The sequence below is a fragment of the Myotis nattereri genome (assembly GCF_964212035.1).
Source record: "Myotis nattereri genome assembly, chromosome: 19".
In the NCBI taxonomy this organism is placed as follows: Eukaryota; Metazoa; Chordata; class Mammalia; order Chiroptera; family Vespertilionidae; genus Myotis; species Myotis nattereri.
The window spans coordinates 27,431,924-27,450,277 of NC_138095.1; the positions used below are offsets into that span (position 1 = coordinate 27,431,924).

The 18,354-nt window shown below is 61.5% G+C and overlaps 1 protein-coding gene across 1 annotated transcript in view; it reads left to right on the forward strand.

Annotated features, from left to right (window-relative positions):
• The window catches only part of DNAH10 (dynein axonemal heavy chain 10), a 68,848-nt gene that overhangs the window by 38,903 nt on the left and 11,591 nt on the right, over positions 1-18,354 (forward strand). Inside the window, exons 47-69 of the mRNA XM_081113751.1 lie at positions 4-156; positions 1,159-1,419; positions 2,523-2,695; positions 3,673-3,766; positions 4,011-4,178; positions 4,545-4,733; positions 5,245-5,416; positions 5,743-5,946; positions 6,469-6,549; positions 7,886-8,083; positions 8,784-8,945; positions 9,688-9,862; positions 10,418-10,599; positions 11,416-11,552; positions 11,959-12,176; positions 12,492-12,713; positions 12,948-13,095; positions 13,936-14,215; positions 14,476-14,705; positions 15,499-15,772; positions 16,914-17,018; positions 17,325-17,479; positions 17,961-18,115. Of these exons, the coding sequence (XP_080969877.1) occupies positions 4-156; positions 1,159-1,419; positions 2,523-2,695; positions 3,673-3,766; positions 4,011-4,178; positions 4,545-4,733; positions 5,245-5,416; positions 5,743-5,946; positions 6,469-6,549; positions 7,886-8,083; positions 8,784-8,945; positions 9,688-9,862; positions 10,418-10,599; positions 11,416-11,552; positions 11,959-12,176; positions 12,492-12,713; positions 12,948-13,095; positions 13,936-14,215; positions 14,476-14,705; positions 15,499-15,772; positions 16,914-17,018; positions 17,325-17,479; positions 17,961-18,115 (4,136 nt within the window). The remainder of the gene's footprint in view (positions 1-3; positions 157-1,158; positions 1,420-2,522; positions 2,696-3,672; positions 3,767-4,010; positions 4,179-4,544; positions 4,734-5,244; positions 5,417-5,742; positions 5,947-6,468; positions 6,550-7,885; positions 8,084-8,783; positions 8,946-9,687; positions 9,863-10,417; positions 10,600-11,415; positions 11,553-11,958; positions 12,177-12,491; positions 12,714-12,947; positions 13,096-13,935; positions 14,216-14,475; positions 14,706-15,498; positions 15,773-16,913; positions 17,019-17,324; positions 17,480-17,960; positions 18,116-18,354) is intronic.

Here is an 18,354-nt window from a genome sequence, read left to right on the forward strand (position 1 = left end):
CAGATCGTGCTGATGGTCAGTTTCTCTTCCCGCACCACCTCCCTGGACATCCAGAGAAATTTAGAAGCGAACGTGGAAAAACGGACCAAGGACACCTACGGCCCCCCCATGGGAAAACGCCTGCTGGTGTTCATGGACGACATGAACATGCCCAAGGTCGTGGGAGTTCACGGGGCGGGGCGGGGGCGGGGCCGTGCGCTGGTGTGTGTGTGTGTGTGTGCACATGCATGGTGAGAGCGCCTGTGAGGAGACCTGTCTCGTTCTGCTCGCGCAGGGCACAGTGCTGGGGACTCCTGGGCTGTTCTTCTTCGAGGGGCTTGCCCGCAGGGACAGGGTTCCTCGGCTCCGTAGGAGTAATGCAGCACGAGGCGGCCTCTGCGCCCCATCTAGCGTGTGCTTGAGCAGGTGTTTCCAGTGAGCTGTGCTTTCATACGACACTGGTCCCGGCCCCACGTACTTGGAGGCCTACGGGCAGGCACGCCCCCAGAATCCCTCCTTCACATGTATATCACCTAGGCAGCACCATCTTTTCCCGAAAGCCTGCCTTCCAGAAGGGCTTTGCTCAAAGCAGGATTCATCCATCCGTCCCTGCGTCTGTCCATCCTCCCATCGGTCTGTCTGTCCATGCATCTGTCCATCCTCCCATCAGTCCGTCTGTCCATGTGTCTGCCCATCCTCCGATCAGTACATCTGTCCATGCATCTGTCCATCCTCCCATCGGTCTCTCTGTCCATGCATCTGTCCATCCATCAGTCCGTCTGTCCATGTATCTGTCCCTCCTCCCATCAGTCCATCCATCTATGCATCTGTCCACCCGTGAATCTGTTTATGCATCTACCTATTAGCCATCCATCCGTCCATGCACCCACCCACACACCCACTTAGCCATCCCTCTATCACCCATCCGTCTGTCCCTCTGCACATGCACCCATCCCCATGTCTCTCCGCCCATCCATTCAGTCAGCGTGTTTACTGAGCCGCTCCTGTGGCATCGGTGCTGCACGGTGAGCACACCCCGTGGGCCCCGCCCCACGGGCCTGGCCTCGGGGGCACCGTGGCGAATGCCTGCGCAGTTGCCGACGCCGAGCAGCCTGTGAAGCGGCCCCGCGTGCTGGGGGCCGAGGCGATGGCACCGTCGCCGTCTTCTCTGCACCCCAGGTGGACGAGTACGGCACCCAGCAGCCCATCGCCCTGCTGAAGCTGCTGCTGGAGAAGGGCTTCCTGTACGACCGCGGCAAGGAGCTCAACTGCAAGAGCCTCCGAGACCTCGGCTTCGTGGCGGCCATGGGCAAGGCGGGGGGCGGCCGCAACGAGGTGGACCCGCGGTTCCTCTCACTGTTCAGCGTCTTCAACGTGCCGTTCCCCTCGGAGATGTCTCTGCACCTGATCTACTTCTCCATCCTGAGAGGCCACACCTCGGTAACCGGCTGTCCTCGCCGTCTAGCTGACGGGCCTCGTGTGGGGTCGGGCGTGGGGCGACGTGCGCACTCAGCACTCGGCACGAGGCCGGCCGCCCACGGTGCTCTTCGGGGCCTGTGAACACATTTCTTTCAAAACCAGGAGGGAAATGAGTGTGATCAGCCCACATTGTATGCATCCTCACACCCGCGCGCTCATAAAACGAGGTATTTCATGAGGAAAGGGGCCCAGAGACCGCAGCGCCTCGGCCCTGGGAGTTGGGTTGTGGCCTTGAGTTACAGCAGCGAATCGCCCGGTTCACGCTGCGCTGCAGTGCTGTGAGCCTCCGGGGCGCCCTCACCTGGAGCAGGAGCACGGGGCACCCGCGCCCTGGCGTGTGGGGGAATGAGAGGCGTGCGTGGTGTGGCCCACGGCCTGGCACAGGGCAGATGCCGATGGATGCGTTACTGCTGCTGTCATGCTGACTGCTTGGCCCCCACGAGTGCAGCCCATGCGTTTACTCATGGCCTCTGGCCCTGGCCTGTCCCTTCTGAAGGGGCCCCCACACTCAGGGTCCTCAGGGCCAGGCAGGAGGCGAATCTGAGGGACGGCTGAGGGGTCAGCAGGACCGGTGGGCACTGGGCCTGTTCCTGCCCCACCTGAAGGGATTTGCTTTCAAAACTGCACAGTCTGCACCCTCAAAACCCAGACTGAGGGTGGGTCACACCGTGCGGACTTGTCAGAGTGACGGGGGCCACAGAAGCAGACGATGGGTTTCTCTGTGATAACTTTTATCTCCTCTTAAAAAATCCCAGTGAAACTCATGGCACGGGAGATTAGTTCTCTGAACCATCTGAACGGACACCATTCAGTGGCCTTTAGTCCATTCACAGTGGCTCCCAACCATCCTCACTGCTCAGTTCTAGGGAGTTTTCACCCCCTCCCCCGCCCTCCCGCCCGGCAGCCCCCAGTCTGCTCCCTCGGCATCGTGTGCTCCGGCTCCCCGCACGGTGCGCCTGGCAGGGCTCCGTTCCTGTTCACGGCCGAGCGAAGCTCCATCGCGTGGATGGACCACGTGTGCCTCTAACCATCCACCACTGACACCGGGCCTCCTCCGTTTCCAGGTGTTTCACGAGAGCATCATCGCCGTGAGCGACAGGCTGACGCGCTGCACGCTGCAGCTGTACACGGACATCGTGCAGGAGCTGCCGCCCACCCCGTCCAAGTTCCACTACATCTTCAACCTGCGCGACCTCTCGCGGGTGTTCCACGGGCTGGTCCTCACCAACCCCGAGCGGTGAGTCGGCGCGGCTCGCCAGCATGTGCGCAGCGGGGGCTCTTCTGTTCCTTTAAGACACGGACTCGGTGGCGTCCCGTCAGCCCGCGCACAGGGCGCTCAGGGCCTATGTTTACCTCACACCGCCTGGTCCGCCCTCGGGTCGGAGGCGGAGGGACAGGAGGCAGAGGGTGACGGGACAGTGCGTCCCGGGCCGGACCGCTCTGCTGCCCTCTCTCTTAGTCCCCACCCCCGTCTGAACGTGCCGTGTTCCTCTCGCTCCTGCCACGGCCCGTTTGCAGTTGCAGTCGGTGAACTGTGTGTCTGGGAGAAGCGAGCACAGAGGATGAGAGCTGGTCACACACCTTTTCTCCGTCACACGGGGCTTGTTTGTGTTTCTTTATTTTTACTTTCTGTATCTGTGTGTGTGTGTGTGTGTGTGTGTGTGTATTTGCACCAATGAACACTTCACGTGGATCTGCAAGCGTAGAGTCACATGATGAATCCGCATCCTATAAACGGGCTAAGGACTCCACACCAGCCCAGACCCACCCGGGCGCCCTCGCGGGGTTCGGACTGGCAGCTCAGGAGCGGGCCGCTCCAGGCGTTCGGGGCGGCGTGAGGGCTCTTTGCCGGAGACCAGAGGAAGTCGGGTCCAGTGGGACGGAGCTGGCTCTGAGAAGGAGGCGCTGCTGGTGCCGATGCTGGTTTTAGGTCCCGGTCCCAGCCGCGGAGCCGGCGGGCGTGCATCCCGTGCCACGTGCATCCTTTAGAGAGAGCGCCTTCTCTTCCCTCCCGGAGGGCGCGCTCTAGACACCACCTTACGCTCTTCACAGGGAACGTGCTGGCTGGGCTGCCATTAGCCCCATTCCTGTGTGCCCAGCGGGAGGGGCGAGGAGGCCCGCAGAGAGGCTGTCCGCACTCGGGAACTCACCTAGACAGGAGCATCAGCCCGCGTCTGCGATGCCTCGTGGCTGATGGCGGCCCTTCCATCGCAGGTTCCAGACGGTGGCCCAGATGGTGAGAGTCTGGCGGAACGAGTGCCTGCGTGTCTTCCACGACCGGCTGATCAACGAAGACGACAAGGAGCTGGTCCGTGCTCAGAGCCACACAGATGCCGCCCGGCCCGCGGGTCCCGGGGGGGCGGGGGGAGCAGGAAGCCCCATGTGTTGTTATGTAGCGAATAGACACTGAAGATAGAGGTTGGCGTAGAGGAGGGTGGGCCGGTGAGCGCCTGGTCGCGTTTGGGAGGGAAGGGGCTGCACGACCTGGTTGTGCCTCCCCCGCCAGTGTGGGCGCGGTGTGGGGTGTGGGTCGTTACTGGCCCCTGTCGCAGGTGCAAGAGTACATATCAGACCTGGTCAAGGAGCACTTCAAGGACGACGTGGAGGTGGTGATGCGGGACCCCATCCTGTTCGGGGACTTCCGCATGGCGCTGCACGAGGAGGAGGAGCGCATTTACGAAGACATCCAGGACTACGAGGCGGCCAAGGCTCTGTTCCAGGTGCGGGCGGGGCTGGTGTCTCCTCCGGCGGTTTCCGTGTCCTGGGGGGCGTGGGAATGACCGGAGGAGTGTGTGAAACAGACCCCTGGGCTCACCCCGAGAGTCCCTCCATCGAGCCAGGGAGGCCCCGGGTGCCGGTGCATCGCCAGGTTCGGGAACCACTCTCCCGAGTGGAGCCTTGCAACCAGCGTGGGCTCCACCACCAGCCAGCAATGGAAGCCTCCACCGTGAATGCTGGACTCAGGCCCCGAAACCCACGTGATCTCAGTCCTCAGCCCTCAGGCACGGAGAGGAGAGTCCCCTCACTCCTAGTCCCTCCGGGGCAGCAGGAGAGAGCCCGGCCTCACCCTCCGAACGGTCCCGCAGGAGATCCTGGAGGAGTACAACGAGAGCAACACCCGCATGGACCTGGTGCTGTTCGACGACGCCCTGGAGCACCTGACGCGCGTGCACCGCATCATCCGCCTGGACCGCGGACACGCGCTGCTGGTGGGCGTCGGCGGCTCCGGGAAGCAGTCCCTGGCCAAGCTGGCCGCCTTCACGGCCGGCTACGAGGTGAGCGCCTCCGGCCCAGCCGCCCACGGTGGGAGGCGTTAGCTCCCGGTTCATCGGGCGGAGGGAGCTCACGCCTGAGGGCACGCACGTCAGGGCGGCGCTGGTGCCGGTCCCTCCCCCTTCACTGCCCGCTCGTCCTCGGCTTCCTCCTTGCCTCCTCGTTTCTTGCCTTCCTTTCCTCCCTGGAACTCAACTAACTCATTTCCACAACCGACGGTCTCTTACACCCCTTCCTCCCACACTCACACAGCCCCGCGTGGACAGCCCGTGCTCGCCGCACGCCCTCCCCCGTGTGCAGGCTGAGTGCCCACCTGGTTTGTTTGACAAAAGGACGTGACTGCTGTTCTGTCCCGCGTCTCTCACTCAACGGCCTGGTCACCTGGTTGGCCCTGGCTCACCCCTCGCTGGTGGCTCTCGCCCTGGCAGTCCCTGCAGACGTGCGCATTCCGCGTCACGGAGCTGCCCCCCTCGCGCTCGCAGTCCCACGCAGCGCCCTGCTCCGTGCCCGCAGGTGTTCGAGATCCTCCTGAGCCGCGGCTACTCGGAGAGCAACTTCCGGGAAGACCTGAAGAACCTCTACCTGAGGCTGGGCATCGGGAACAAGACGACGATCTTCCTGTTCACGGACGCGCACGTGGTGGAGGAGGGCTTCCTGGAGCTCATCAACAACATGCTCACCTCAGGTGCCGGCGGCGTCCCCAGGCCTCGCCGCGACAGGCCCCTGGCAGCCCCATAAGCCGTGACATCGGGCCAGTGCCTCTGGGGGGAACTGCCCCCAGAGGAGAACCCTGCTGCGATGCTCGTGGTCACCCTCCCCCCCCCCCCCCCCCCCGCCGCCTGGGAGCAGGAGGCGTGGGTCATTCCCACTTCACAGTGAGGAGGTTGAGGCTCGAAGGGTGAGCCTTGGGTCTCAGAGTTGCGGTTTGGACTCTTCCCGGGACCCTGTGCTCCGTGTGCTCGGGGCCGGAGGGACTCCCGGCCCTGGGGAACCCGCCTGTCCTCGCCCCAGGCATAGTGCCCGCACTCTTCGCCGAAGATGAGAAGGAGACCATCCTCGGTCAGATTGACCAGGAGGCGCTGAAGCAGGGCGTCAGCCCGGCCAAGGAGTCCGTGTGGCAGTACTTCGTGAACAAGAGTGCCAACAACCTGCACATCGTCCTGGGCATGTCGCCCGTGGGGGACGCCCTGAGGACCTGGTGCCGGAACTTCCCAGGTGCGCTCGGCTGAGCCTGCAGATCCGTGTGCCCCCTTCAGCAGGGCCCATGCCTCGGGGAGCGATGCACGACCTGAGGGTCCATCAGCAAGTGAAACTCGCCGTGTCGTGGGTTGGGATTCGGACTGTGCAATGTGGGGCCAGCAGGCGTTGCCCGTGCGTGTTGTCCCCGGGGGGCGATGTCCTTACAGCAGGACATGCTCACAGTCCCAGGGCGAGGCCCCGGGTGGGCTCAGCAGCACTTCTGCTGCCTCCCCTGTGCCAGAATCATGCCAGCCTGTGGGAGGTGCAGTGCCCTCGGGCACGCTGGGTTGTCAGCGCTGGGCTGGCAGGTACACCACCGAGAGAGGCCAGGGCGCTGCAGACAGTCTGGTGCCCAGACTGCCCATGTGTCAGCAGTGCTGGGCTCGCGCAACCCGCTGTGGCTGAGTTACTCTCGGGCACCCGTTTGTTGGGAACGGAAGATGTGTCGGTGTTGAGGGTCCGGGCTGCACAGTGACCCTCTGTTTCTCTGCTTTCAAGGTCTGGTGAATAACACTGGCATTGACTGGTTCATGCCCTGGCCGCCCCAGGCCCTGCATGCGGTCGCCAAGTCATTTTTAGGTAAGTGACTGCTAAGACGGGGACCACGTTAGTGGTATCACTAAGCAGTTTGTCACCGCCTTCTTTTAACACTTGGTGGACCAGTAGTTTTATTGCTAGCTTTACCCAGTGGCCAGATAAGCTTCTATTGAACGAGTACAAAAAGCATTTTACATAAATGTTAAAGGCACGCCTTAAAATTAAATAACCATTGCATTTTGAAGTTATTTATTACATGTTCTTTTGTTATAAGCTAGTATCTTTTTAAGGCATGAGACTTTATAAAACACTGTAATATGAAGCGAGAATTCTCATAGTCCGTCCGCAATGAGTTAAAAAATATTTTTATTGATTTCAGAGAGGAAGGGAGAAGGAGGGAGAGAGAGAACCTTCAATGATGAGAGGGAATCATGGATCGGCTGCCTTCCCCATGCCCCACACTGGGGATCCAGCCTGAAACCTGGGCCTGTGCCCTGACCAGAATCAAACCATGGCCTCCTGGTTCACAGGTCGACACTCAACCGCTCAGCCTGCCAATCTTCCTAAACATCAATGGAGAGATCCTCGGGAGAGGATTAGCAACTAGGAGTAAATAAATGAAGTGTCACCTTGTAAATACGTAGTCAGCAAACTAGTCGCTGTTGTGAGGAGTGCAGGTGTGGGGGAGGGGCCAGGAGAGGAGCCTTGCGGAGTGTGGACCCGCACCGAGGCCCAGAGGGGCCACCAGCAGTGACAGTGGCTCTTGTTCTTCCAAAAACACTTTATGTCACTTTTTTGGTGGTAAAATTTATATAACATAGAAATTGCCTTTTAAACCACTTTTAAATACACAGCTCAGTGGCATGAAGTACGTTCACATTGTGCCGCCAGCACCACCACGTCCTGAACGTTTCTCCTCCTGTGACACTGACACCGTGCCCGTTCAGCCCGAATCCGTCCTCCTCCCTCCCCCAGTTCCCCGTCACCGCGGATCGCTTTCTGTCTCTGTGAATGTGCCTGATCTAGATCTTTCACATAAGTCCAGTCACACACGCTTGTCCCTCTGCCTGCTCTCAGGTAGCATGCTTCCGGGCGAGCCTCCCTCTTTAAGGCTGATTAATATTCCATGGCGTGGATGGACCACATGTTTATCCATCGTCCGTGGGTAGACACTTGGGTCACTTCTGCTTTGGCTGTGGTGACTCATGCTGCTGTGAACATCAGCGTCGGAGAATCTGCTTGTGTCGGCTTTCACTTCTTTGGGGGACACAGCCAGGAGCGGAATTGCTGGGTCCCGTGGGAATTCTCATTTAACTTTTCGAGGAGCTGCTCTTGTCCTTTCGTGAAGAGGCACGTTTTTCCGTCCCTCCCTCTGTAGGGCCTAATACGATGATCCCCGAAGAACACATAGAAGATCTGGTGGAACATGTGGTTTTGGTGCACGGATCCGTGGGCGAATTCAGCAAACAATTTCTGCAGAAGCTGAGGCGCAGCAACTACGTGACTCCCAAGAATTACCTTGACTTTATTAACACGTACTCGAAACTACTGGACGAGAAAACCCAGAATAACATAGGTGAGCCTGGGAGCGGGTGGCGACAGGCATGTCATCATTTACGGCGACGCAACCCCAACCTTGTGTAAGCAGCGCTGCTTAGCGAGGCCAGGCGTGCGCAGGACCAGGCGGAGCGAGGCCCAGCTGGGGTTCGCTCTCCAGGGGCTCTCCTCTGTGGGCAGGGCCCGGCACACCTGAGCTTTCCTTCCGGTGCTGGGCTGTGAACCTGCTCAGCCCTAAGTGGCCTGAGACTGGAGAGACGGTGGCAGCAGTGCGCTCTGCTGGCAGATGCTTTTAGTTTCTGATTTATTTCTTATTGAAAAAGACGAGCCTAAAGCAGAGGTAACGTATACATTGTGCAAAGGTTAAAAGTCAGAGATAGGGAAGGGAAATTTAAAATCGCTCCTAAAAGTTTTGCATAGAGGTCATCTCTACCTAAGTTTTGGTTTAAGTCCTTTCGTGCTTTTTTTTGTTGGGAAATGCTTTTTCAAAAATGCCGTGACCCTTGGCCAGACCAAGGGCTGTTTTCAGAACTAACTTCATTTTGGCCGATGCCATCCCAACACCTCTGGCGGTGGAGGTGCCGAGCGATGCTTGACATTTCATGAGAAGGCTGTTTCCCGGTGGGCCCAGGGTGGCCCGGCACCACGAGGCCACTGGTGTGCCAGCCCGGGTGCTGGGAACAGCCGCTTGGCTGCTGGACGCCGCTCTCTGTCCTCAGCTCAGTGCAAGCGGCTGGAGGGCGGACTGGACAAGCTGAAGGAAGCCTCCATTCAGCTGGACGAGCTGAACAGGAAGCTGGCCGAGCAGAAGATCGTGCTGGCCGAGAAGTCCACCGCCTGTGAGACCCTGCTGGACGAGATTGTCACCAACACGGCCATCGGTGAGTGCGGGCCAGGCATGGCGGGGAGACCCCACAGCAGGCTGGCCTCCTCCAGAGGCCTTGCGGGGGCTGCAGGCCTGGGCATTCTTCGGTCATAGATGCATCCCCCCACCTCTGCACTGTCGTCACATGACCTCTTCCCTCCGTCTGACAAAGACACTCTTTCCAAATAAGGCGGCATTCTGAGGTTCGGGGTGGGCGTGCATTTGGGGGGAACATTATTCGACCCAGTGTCCCTCCTGGGAGCCTCGGGAGGTGCTGTGTGCTGGGCGGGAACCACACAGCCGCCAGGGAGATGGGACAATCCAGGCCGAGCCCGTGCCAGGAAGCAGATACAGAGCAATGAGACGGGAGCAGTGGGCGGGCCACGTGAGGGAGTGGCTTTGAGCTGGGCCTGAAAGCACATGGGAAAAGGGTGATGAAAAGGCAGAGAGGTCCCAGTGAGACGGAGACAGGGAGGGCACTGGTGTCCGCGGGCACTGGGCAGGCAGGCCAGGGGCTGTCACGTGGGCTGGAGCGGGTGGGACATGGCCGGGAGGTCAGTCAGAGCAGCAGTCCTGGTTAAGACCCAGTGTCCCGTGAGCACCCGTGTTCTAGTGGGACTCCCGAGGCCACCATAGTGGCCAACGCGCATCACCTCCCCCTGTGGCCCAGCCACGACCCTGAAGGGCTGCCCCTGCTTTGGCTCGGTAGCAGTGGTCCGTCCCCCACACCCAGTCGCCTCTCTAACCCCCGCCCCCAGCGGAGGAAAAGAAGAAGCTGGCGGAAGAGAAGGCCATGGACATCGAGGAGCAGAACAAGATCATCGCGGTGGAGAAGGCCGAGGCCGAGACGGCCCTCGCCGAGGTCATGCCCATCCTGGAGGCCGCCAAGCTGGAGCTGCAGAAGCTGGACAAGTCGGACGTGACCGAGATCAGGTACCGGGCAGGGCTGCCTCCCGCTGGGCTCGTCCCCAGCGTCACTCCTGAAAGCAGCGCGGTTGTCGTGGCAGAGCTAGTGTGGCCCACGGAGGGGATGGTCTTCGTTTGCAGAGGAGGGAAGGGGGGCCTGGGAGGCGCGGTGGCTGGCCCTAGGTCCCCAGCTGGTGGGGAGCAGGGCTGCTGGCCTTGAATCCAGGCTGACTCCCACGGGGAGACTGGGCTCCAGAGCGGGCTGTGGCGGGGGGGGAAGGGGGGCGGTGGGGTGCTCTGTGAGTCAGTCCTCCGGATGGGAACGCACTCAGGGCCAGGCAGCACCTGCTGGAACGACAGCAAAGCGGCCCCCTGGGGGCCCTGGGCGATGCCGGGGTGGGGGAGGCGTGGCCAAAGGGTGAGGCCCCAGACCTGCCCTCGGAGCAGCTCGCCCCCGGAGCCCAGGTACCGCTGGGACGTGGCTTCCTGCCCCCACGCATGGCCGCTCCGAGGCCCAGCTCCAGGTGCGCCTGTGCCAGGACCCTCGTTGAGGCTGCGCTCACCGCCTCCTGTGTCCGCCAGGTCCTTCGCGAAGCCGCCGAAGCAGGTGCAGACGGTGTGCGAGTGCATCCTCATCATGAAGGGCTACAAGGAGCTCAATTGGAAGACGGCCAAGGGCATGATGTCCGACCCCAACTTCCTGCGCTCGCTCATGGAGATCGACTTCGACTCCATCACCCAGGGCCAAGTGAAGAACATCCGAAGTGCGTGTGGGCGGCGGGAAGGCAGGCTCGTTCTCCACGGGGCCGGGTGGAGAGCCAGGAGGGCTTGTCGCAGGCCGGGGGGCCCATGGCCCTGCGGATGGAGGGGTTCTGGAGGCAGATGGTGGTGCTGTCCCGGGAAGCAGGACAGGCCCGTCTCCTGGCACTCAGGCCAGCGCCACCTTCTGCGCCTCCCGACAGGCCTGGTGGTGCCTGGAGTCGGCCTAACCCCTGAGCTCTCCTCTTGTGCCTCTTGCCGCATAAGCTCTCCTGTGGGTCCCTGGTGGGGAGGGTGTGGAGGCGGGCGGCACCACCCGCGGCCAGCCCCTGACTTCACACAGAGTGCCCACCCCTCCTGGCCCGCAGGCCTGAGCCCAGGTTGGGGAGGCGGGGAGGGGAACAGTCTTTGCTAAGATGGCATGAGTGCCTGGCACCGCTGTCTCCCAGCGCTGCTCAGCCCTGTCACCCAGCGCACTTCTGCCGCCGCTTAGACACAAACAAAGGCTGCCAACCCCAGGAACCCCAGGCGCCGCGGGTGTGGGAGCAGGAGAGGCCGCCGTGACCCCTAATGGCCTGCGAACCGCTAGTGCCCTGCTCTGGGCCTTGGCGCCGGCTGGGAGTCCCCTGGGGCTGCCGCAGCCATAGGGAAGCGCCCGAGTGACGGGACGTTCGGTGCCGTCACATCTGAAACATCCTCGACATAAAACACGTTCAGGGTCGGACCCACCCTGCTGTCCGTGGGACCCTGGGTCCCGGTCACGTGCCTTGTCCACGGGCAAGTCTTCCCCATCACTGAGCCATGGCGTCTTTGACCGTCAGGTCTCTTGAAGACTCTCAACACCACCATTGAAGAAATGGAGGCTGTGAGCAAAGCAGGCCTGGGCATGCTGAAGTTCGTCGAAGCCGTCATGGGCTACTGCGACGTTTTTAAAGAGATCAAGCCCAAAAGAGAAAAGGTATCGCCCATCCGTCAGGCGCAAGCACTGCCGCTGAGCGACCCATCTGGAGTCAGAGTTAACGTGCCCACTGCTTTGCTGGGAGAATTCCGCCAAGGTTCTGATTTTAAGCCCCATAAACATCCTCCCCAGTAAACAAACTACAGCTCTCATTTGGGCCTAATGGGAACTGACAGAAACTGTGTCCTAAAGATTTTCCAATTTTGTGTGAAGAGAGCAGGATGAAAGAGATTCAAGGTTGTTGTCGAGGGCTGCGGTCGCCGACCGTCACAGGATGGTCTCACCGTGGCAGGGGTGGCCCCAAAGGGCCGGACCTCGTTAGGAAGCAGGTGGAGTCACTGGGGTGCGCTGCGTGGCCCGGCCCGCCATGGACGGCTTCCCCACCGCCCTGCGCCTGTCTCCGTAGGTGGCCAGGCTGGAGCGGAACTACTTCCTCACGAAGCGCGAGCTGGAGAAGATCCAGAACGAGCTGGCGGCCATCCAGCGGGAGCTGGAAGCCCTGGGGGCCAAGTACGAGGCGGCCATCCTGGAGAAGCAGAAGCTGCAGGAGGAGGCGGAGATCATGGAGCGCCGGCTCATCGCCGCCGACAAGCTCATCTCGGGGCTGGGGTCGGAGAACATCAGGTGGGCGGGCATCTGCGTTCTCGTCTGGAAATGGGGGGAGAGTCTGGTTTAGCCCTCGCTGGTTTGGCTCAGTGGATAGATAGGGCGTCGGGAATGAAGGATCCCGGGTTCGATTCTGGTTGAGGGCACATACCTGGGTTTGCAGACTCGATCCCCTGGCCCGGGCATGTGTGGGAGGCCACCCATCGATGTGTCTCTCTCACATCGATGTTTCCTTCTGTGTCCCCATTAGCAGTGGGGCCAGTTGGTTCTTCTAGAATGTTCTTTAGAGGGTGCAGGAAGGTGCCTGCTCACCACAGCGCCCTCCTGCGCCAGGTGGCTGAGGGACCTGGACGAGCTGATGCACCGGCGTGTCCGGCTGCTGGGCGACTGCCTGCTGTGCGCGGCCTTCCTGAGCTACGAGGGCGCCTTCACCTGGGAGTTCCGCAACGAGATGGTCAACCAGATCTGGCAGCAGGACATCATGGCGCGGGAGATCCCCCTGAGCATCCCTTTCCGCCTGGAGAGCCTGCTCACGGACGACGTGGAGATCAGCAGGTGGGTGTCCGCGCCCGCAGGTCCAGGGGCGCCTCCAGCTGGGCCCCATGGGCGGCCCCTGCAGGGCACAGCACGGGGTGGGGGGGTAGGCCCTGCACAGCCAGTGCCCGGGTGCCGAGGAGGGTCCACCGGTCTCGGGACTGTGGGTTGTTCTGGGAAGCCGACCCCACCACCCTAGTCCTTGGTTCAGAACTTGGCAAAAGAAATGGATTTCCCTGCTGCTGTTCCTTCCAGGTGGGGCTCCCAGGGCCTGCCCCCCGACGAGCTCTCCGTCCAGAACGGCATCCTCACCACCCGGGCCAGCCGCTTCCCCCTCTGTATCGACCCCCAGCAGCAGGCCCTCAACTGGATCAAGAGAAAAGAGGAGAAAAACAACCTGCGGGTACGGCCCCCATCCCCCTCCCTGGCATTCCCTGGCCCCCAGCAGTGCCCAGCGAAATGCCCAGCCTTGAGCCCCGTGTGGAGTCAGGAAGGGGGTGAAGCCCGGCTGTTACTCTGATCTGCGCGTTGCCCTGAGGCTGTGAGCAGCTGAGGGCAGAGGTTGTGCTCTGCTCATCTTCGTTCCCCGTCAGCACAGGGCCTGGCCCTGAGGGTCCCATCGCTTTGCTTTTGGGGGCTGCAGTTCCCCGCTTCAGACAGACGTCCAGTGTGTTGTCTTCACCGAGTGGTGTAATCACCAGCAGAGTCCATTTCTGTCGCCCCCAAAGGAATGCTGTGTCCTTGAGCATCGTCACCCTCCCCCAGTTCTTCCACCCCAGCCTCTGGCGGCCACTCACAGACTTCCTGTCCTGCGGATCCCCCATCCCTGCGTCTCCCTGTGAAGGGGTCACAGAGTCGCTGGCCTTGTGTCCGGCCTCTCAGCACCATGTTCCCCGCGCTGTGGCGGGGCCTCTGCTTCCTGTTGGTGCCGCGCAGCATCCGCTGTGTGCCCGCACCCCGTTCACCCGCCCGCCACGAGGCACGAGGGGCTTGTCTCCACTCGTTGGCGATGGTGACGAGTGCGGCTCGGGCACCCGTGTGCAGGGGCCTGGGTTTTATGGTCATGTGTTCATACTGATTGCCCGGTCACTTTGCTGAAATCGTCAGCAAACCCCTGACGTTGAGTTTGACCTTTTCCTTGTGGTTCCTGGTCCTTGCTCCCGGGATGTACCTGCTTGGATTCCAAGGCCACCCCCACGTGTGAGGCCAGGGCTGACCCTCGGCACTGCCTCCCGCCCTCCAGGTCGCCTCCTTCAACGACCCCGACTTCCTCAAGCTGCTGGAGATGTCCATCAAGTACGGCACGCCCTTCCTCTTCCACGACGTGGACGAGTACATCGACCCCGTGATCGACAACGTCCTGGAGAAAAACATCAAGTTCTCCCAGGGCCGGCAGTTCATCATCCTGGGCGACAAGGAAGTGGACTACGACTCCAACTTCCGGCTCTACCTCACCACCAAGCTGGCCAACCCTCGATACACGCCGTCCGTGTTCGGGAAAGCCATGGTCATCAATTACACCGGTAAGGGCCAGGGCCGCCGGGCATGCAAGGTGGTGCGAGGGAGACTGCCATCCGAGACAAGGCCTTCACGGCCCGCATTTCATTCAGTGACCCCATCAGGCTCTTAGTCACGTCTTTTAAAAATAGGTATATTATTATTGATTTCAGAGAGGAAGGGAGAGGGAGAGAGAGAGAAATTCAAGGATGAGAGAGTCACTGATCGCCAGCCTCCTGCACGCTTGTTGGGGGACAGAGCAGTGAGGCCACCCGTGTCCCCCCAGTCACTCTGAAAGGCCTGGAGGACCAGCTGCTGAGCGTGCTGGTGGGCTTCGAGAGGCACGAGCTGGAGGAGCAACGGGAGCACCTCATCCAGGAGACGAGCGAGAACAAGAACTTGCTGAAGGACCTGGAAGACTCGCTGCTGCGGGAGCTGGCGACCTCCACGGGCAACATGCTGGACAACGTGGAGCTGGTGCAGACGCTGGAGGAGACCAAGTCCAAGGCCACCGAGGTCCGCCGCTCGGGGAGCGCACCGCGTCTCGCTGCGCTCAGGGCCTGGGCCTTGGGATCGGGGGCTTTGGGCTGGAGGATGTCAACCTGTGCTCATGGACGCGGCTTTGAGCCTCCTGAGGGTTTGCCTGATGAGAAATGGCCCCCCTGTGGGGGGTGCTGTGGGGAAGGGTGTCTGAAAGGTCTCCCCAAGCCCTTGGGAGGCGTTTATCAGCTTACAAAGCAGGAAAGTCCGTGCCAGCTTCAGGCAGGGCTGGATCCAGGACGCCAAGCCTGTCACCCAGACTCACCTTCCCGTTTGTGGGCTGGGCCTTCGGCGGTTGGCTTTGTTCTCTGGCTTCCTGGGAGCCAAGCTCGCCGTGGTCTCATAGGTCTGGCTCGTGTCCGCTCAGGTCAAGTCCCTGGGGGACGTGGGACTCTGTCCCTGTCCCCATCACAAAGGCCCTGAGAGTCATTAAATCCCACGCCCAGCGACCATCCACGGCCCAGGGGGTGTTGCGTGGTGTGGTGGGTCCTGGAGTTGGGGTGCAGCCCCGTGTGGAAGGAGATGGGGGTGCTGCGCGTCTCCAGGTGAAATGGGGGGCTGTCAGGAGAGCTGCTGTGGGGTTGAGCCGCGGGTGCCCACCACCTCTCGCCGCGGCGGTCGCCTGCTGGGCCCTGGGAGCGTCCCACGGGTCATTTTTTGTTTTTTCTCTTGTGCCTCTCCCACTCCCGCCCTCTGCCTCCTGTTTACAGTCCCCTTGGTTAGGGGTGCGAGTGTCCCATCTCCTTGGCAACCTGCACCTTTCCTGCAGGTGTCGGAGAAGCTCAAGCTGGCGGAGAAGACGGCCCTGGACATCGACCGGCTGCGGGACGGCTACCGGCCAGCGGCGCGGCGGGGCGCCATCCTGTTCTTCGTGCTGTCGGAGATGGCGCTGGTGACCACCATGTACCAGTACTCCCTGAGCGCCTTCCTCGACGTCTTCGGGCTGTCGCTGAAGAAGTCGCTGCCTGACTCCATCCTCATGAAGCGGCTCAGGAACATCATGGACACGCTGACCTTCAACATCTACAACTACGGCTGCACAGGTGAGCGCCCCCTCAGGCCAGGCCAGCCGTGCCGGGCATACCGCCCGCCGGGGTCCTCGTCCTGCCCCGACTTCCGCTGATGGGGGGGCCGCCGGACGCAGCACCTGTGGAGGTCCTGGCTCAGGGCTGCTCTGTCCATGGGTGCGGGAGGGACAGAGTCAGCCCGTGGCGTGGGGCAGGAAAAGGGTTGCGGGTGATTGCGGGTTCCTCGAGGGCTCGGGTAGGCAGCCCGCCCTCTAACATGGGCCAAGCACCGTTCAGATCACAGACTGACTTGGACACTTTCTCCCAGGAACGCATTTATTCTGTTTAGAAAAGAACCTGGGGTGTAGCATCCTCCTTAGTAGAGGCTGTGAGGGATGTACTTCCTCCACCGCAGAGCCCAGCCCGCCGGCAGCAGCTCCCCGGCCCCGCCTGCTTCCACAGGCTATAGTAGAATAATCACACACGTGGCGTCACATGGGATTGAGCCCGTGTCTCCTGTACTCGGTCATGGACTTCCCACGCAGGGAGGGCTCAGTGCAGCCTCCCCGTCCGGGGCTTTGTCACGTGGAAGCACGCTGTGTGCCAGAAACTCGATTTTAGAAATGACTTTTAAAATGTATTTAAATTCCTTATTGTTGAAAGTATTACTTACGTCTCCTTTCCCCGAATTGGCCTCTCCCCAGCCGCTCTCACCCCCAGCACATGCCCTCCCCCGCTCCACCCCCCTGTCTGTGTCCATGGGGTATGCTCAGATGCAGCTACAAGTCCTTTGGTTGATCTCCAACACCCCTCCTTCTGAGGTTGGATGGTCTGTTTGATGCTTCTCTGTCTCTGGATCTATTTTTGTTCATCAGTTTATGCTGGTCATTAGATCCCACATATGAGTGAGCTCATGTGATATTTATCTTTCTCTGATTGGCTTGTTCCCTCAGCACAATGCTCTCCGGGTCCAGCCATGCTGTTGCAAGTGGTAAGAGTTCCTTCTTTTTACAGCCGCGCAGTGTTCCATGGTAGATGGACCACCGTTTTCTAACCCCTCACCTGTGCTGGGCACTAGGCTGTTCCCAGGTCTTAGCTGTGGTGCATGGTGCTGCTGGAACACAGGGTGCGTATGTTTGGAAACCACTTTAAAGTTGGTGTCCATCTTGTTCTTCAGGGCTGTTTGAGAGGCACAAGTTACTCTTCTCTTTCAACATGACGATCAAGATAGAGCAGGCGGAGGGGAGGGTCCCCCAGGAGGAGCTCGAGTTCTTCCTGAAAGGTACTGTGGGCCTCGACCACTCGCGCATGCGCACGCGGACCGTGCGTCCACACAGCTGGCCCCCCGGCCGCCCTGGAGCCGCTTCTGGCCGCGTGTGTTGGGACTGTTTCGGTTCCATGTTGACCTTTCCAGCCTCAGAAATGTTGCTGGTCTGACGGGAGCAGCCCTTCTCTGCCTGAAGCTGCCCTGACGGGCGGCACAGGGAGCCTGCGCCCCCTCTTCCCAGAGGGCTGCCCCCCGCAAGGGAGGTCCCAGGGCAGGTGGCAGCGGCGGCAGCAGCGGCTGACTCAGCTCCCGTGGGATTAGGAAACATCTCCCTGGAGAAGAGCAAGCGGAAGAAGCCCTGTGCGTGGCTGCCTGACCAGGGCTGGGAGGACATCATGCTCCTGTCGGAGCTGTTCTCAGAGGACTTCGGGAATCTCCCCGACGATGTGGAGAAGTACCCTGCTGTCTGGCAGGAGGTGAGCCCCCCACTCCCTTCCCCGCTGCCCCGTCCCCCACCCCATTCCCTCCTTTCGCCCACGCCAGTCTCCAGACTTACCTGCGGGGACGGAGATACTCCTGGAGGGGCCCATTCAGATCTAATCGGAGCCCTCTGATCCCCGGGTGGCATGCTGGCTCATCCGTCCGTCCATCCATCGTCTGTCCTTAGGCCCGCCCGCCCGCCCCACCCACCCACCCACCAGGCATCCAAGCAATGGCACTGAGCAGCTCCGCGGCCCGCCCTTGATGGGCACTGGGACCAGCGGTGACGCAGACGCAGACCTGCCCTCCCTGAAGGGCACAGCTCGGGGAGGGACAGGACAGGTCGGAGGAGCGGAGGCCTGGATGTTCTTCCCAGCCCGTGTTGGGAGCCACGCTGCTGCGCACACTGCCGGGTCCGTGTGCTGCCCACGTGGCGACCCTCCCGGGCCCCCACGTGACGGGGCCTCTGCCTTCCAGTGGTATGACCTGGACGCGCTGGAGCAGTCCCCCTTCCCCCTGGGCTACGACAGCAGCATCACCCCCTTCCAGAAGCTGCTCATCCTGCGCTGCTTCCGCGTGGACCGGGTCTACCGCGCTGTGACCGACTACGTGACGGTCACCATGGGGGAGAAGTAAGTGTGAGTGGGTGCTGGCGAGGCCTCTGTGCGGGGCCCCCTCCCGCACCCTCCGGCGGCCGAGGTGGGCCAGCTGCGGGAGAAACGATCGCCACACCACTGCGCTCTGCTAGCGAAACACAGTGTGTGAGACGCACTGTTAAAAAGGAAACAGTCGCCATGAGTGGGGTGCAGACACGGGGCCCTCACACGAGGCGGGCGGCGCCAAGAGCTGGGGTGACGTCCCAGGTGGTGGA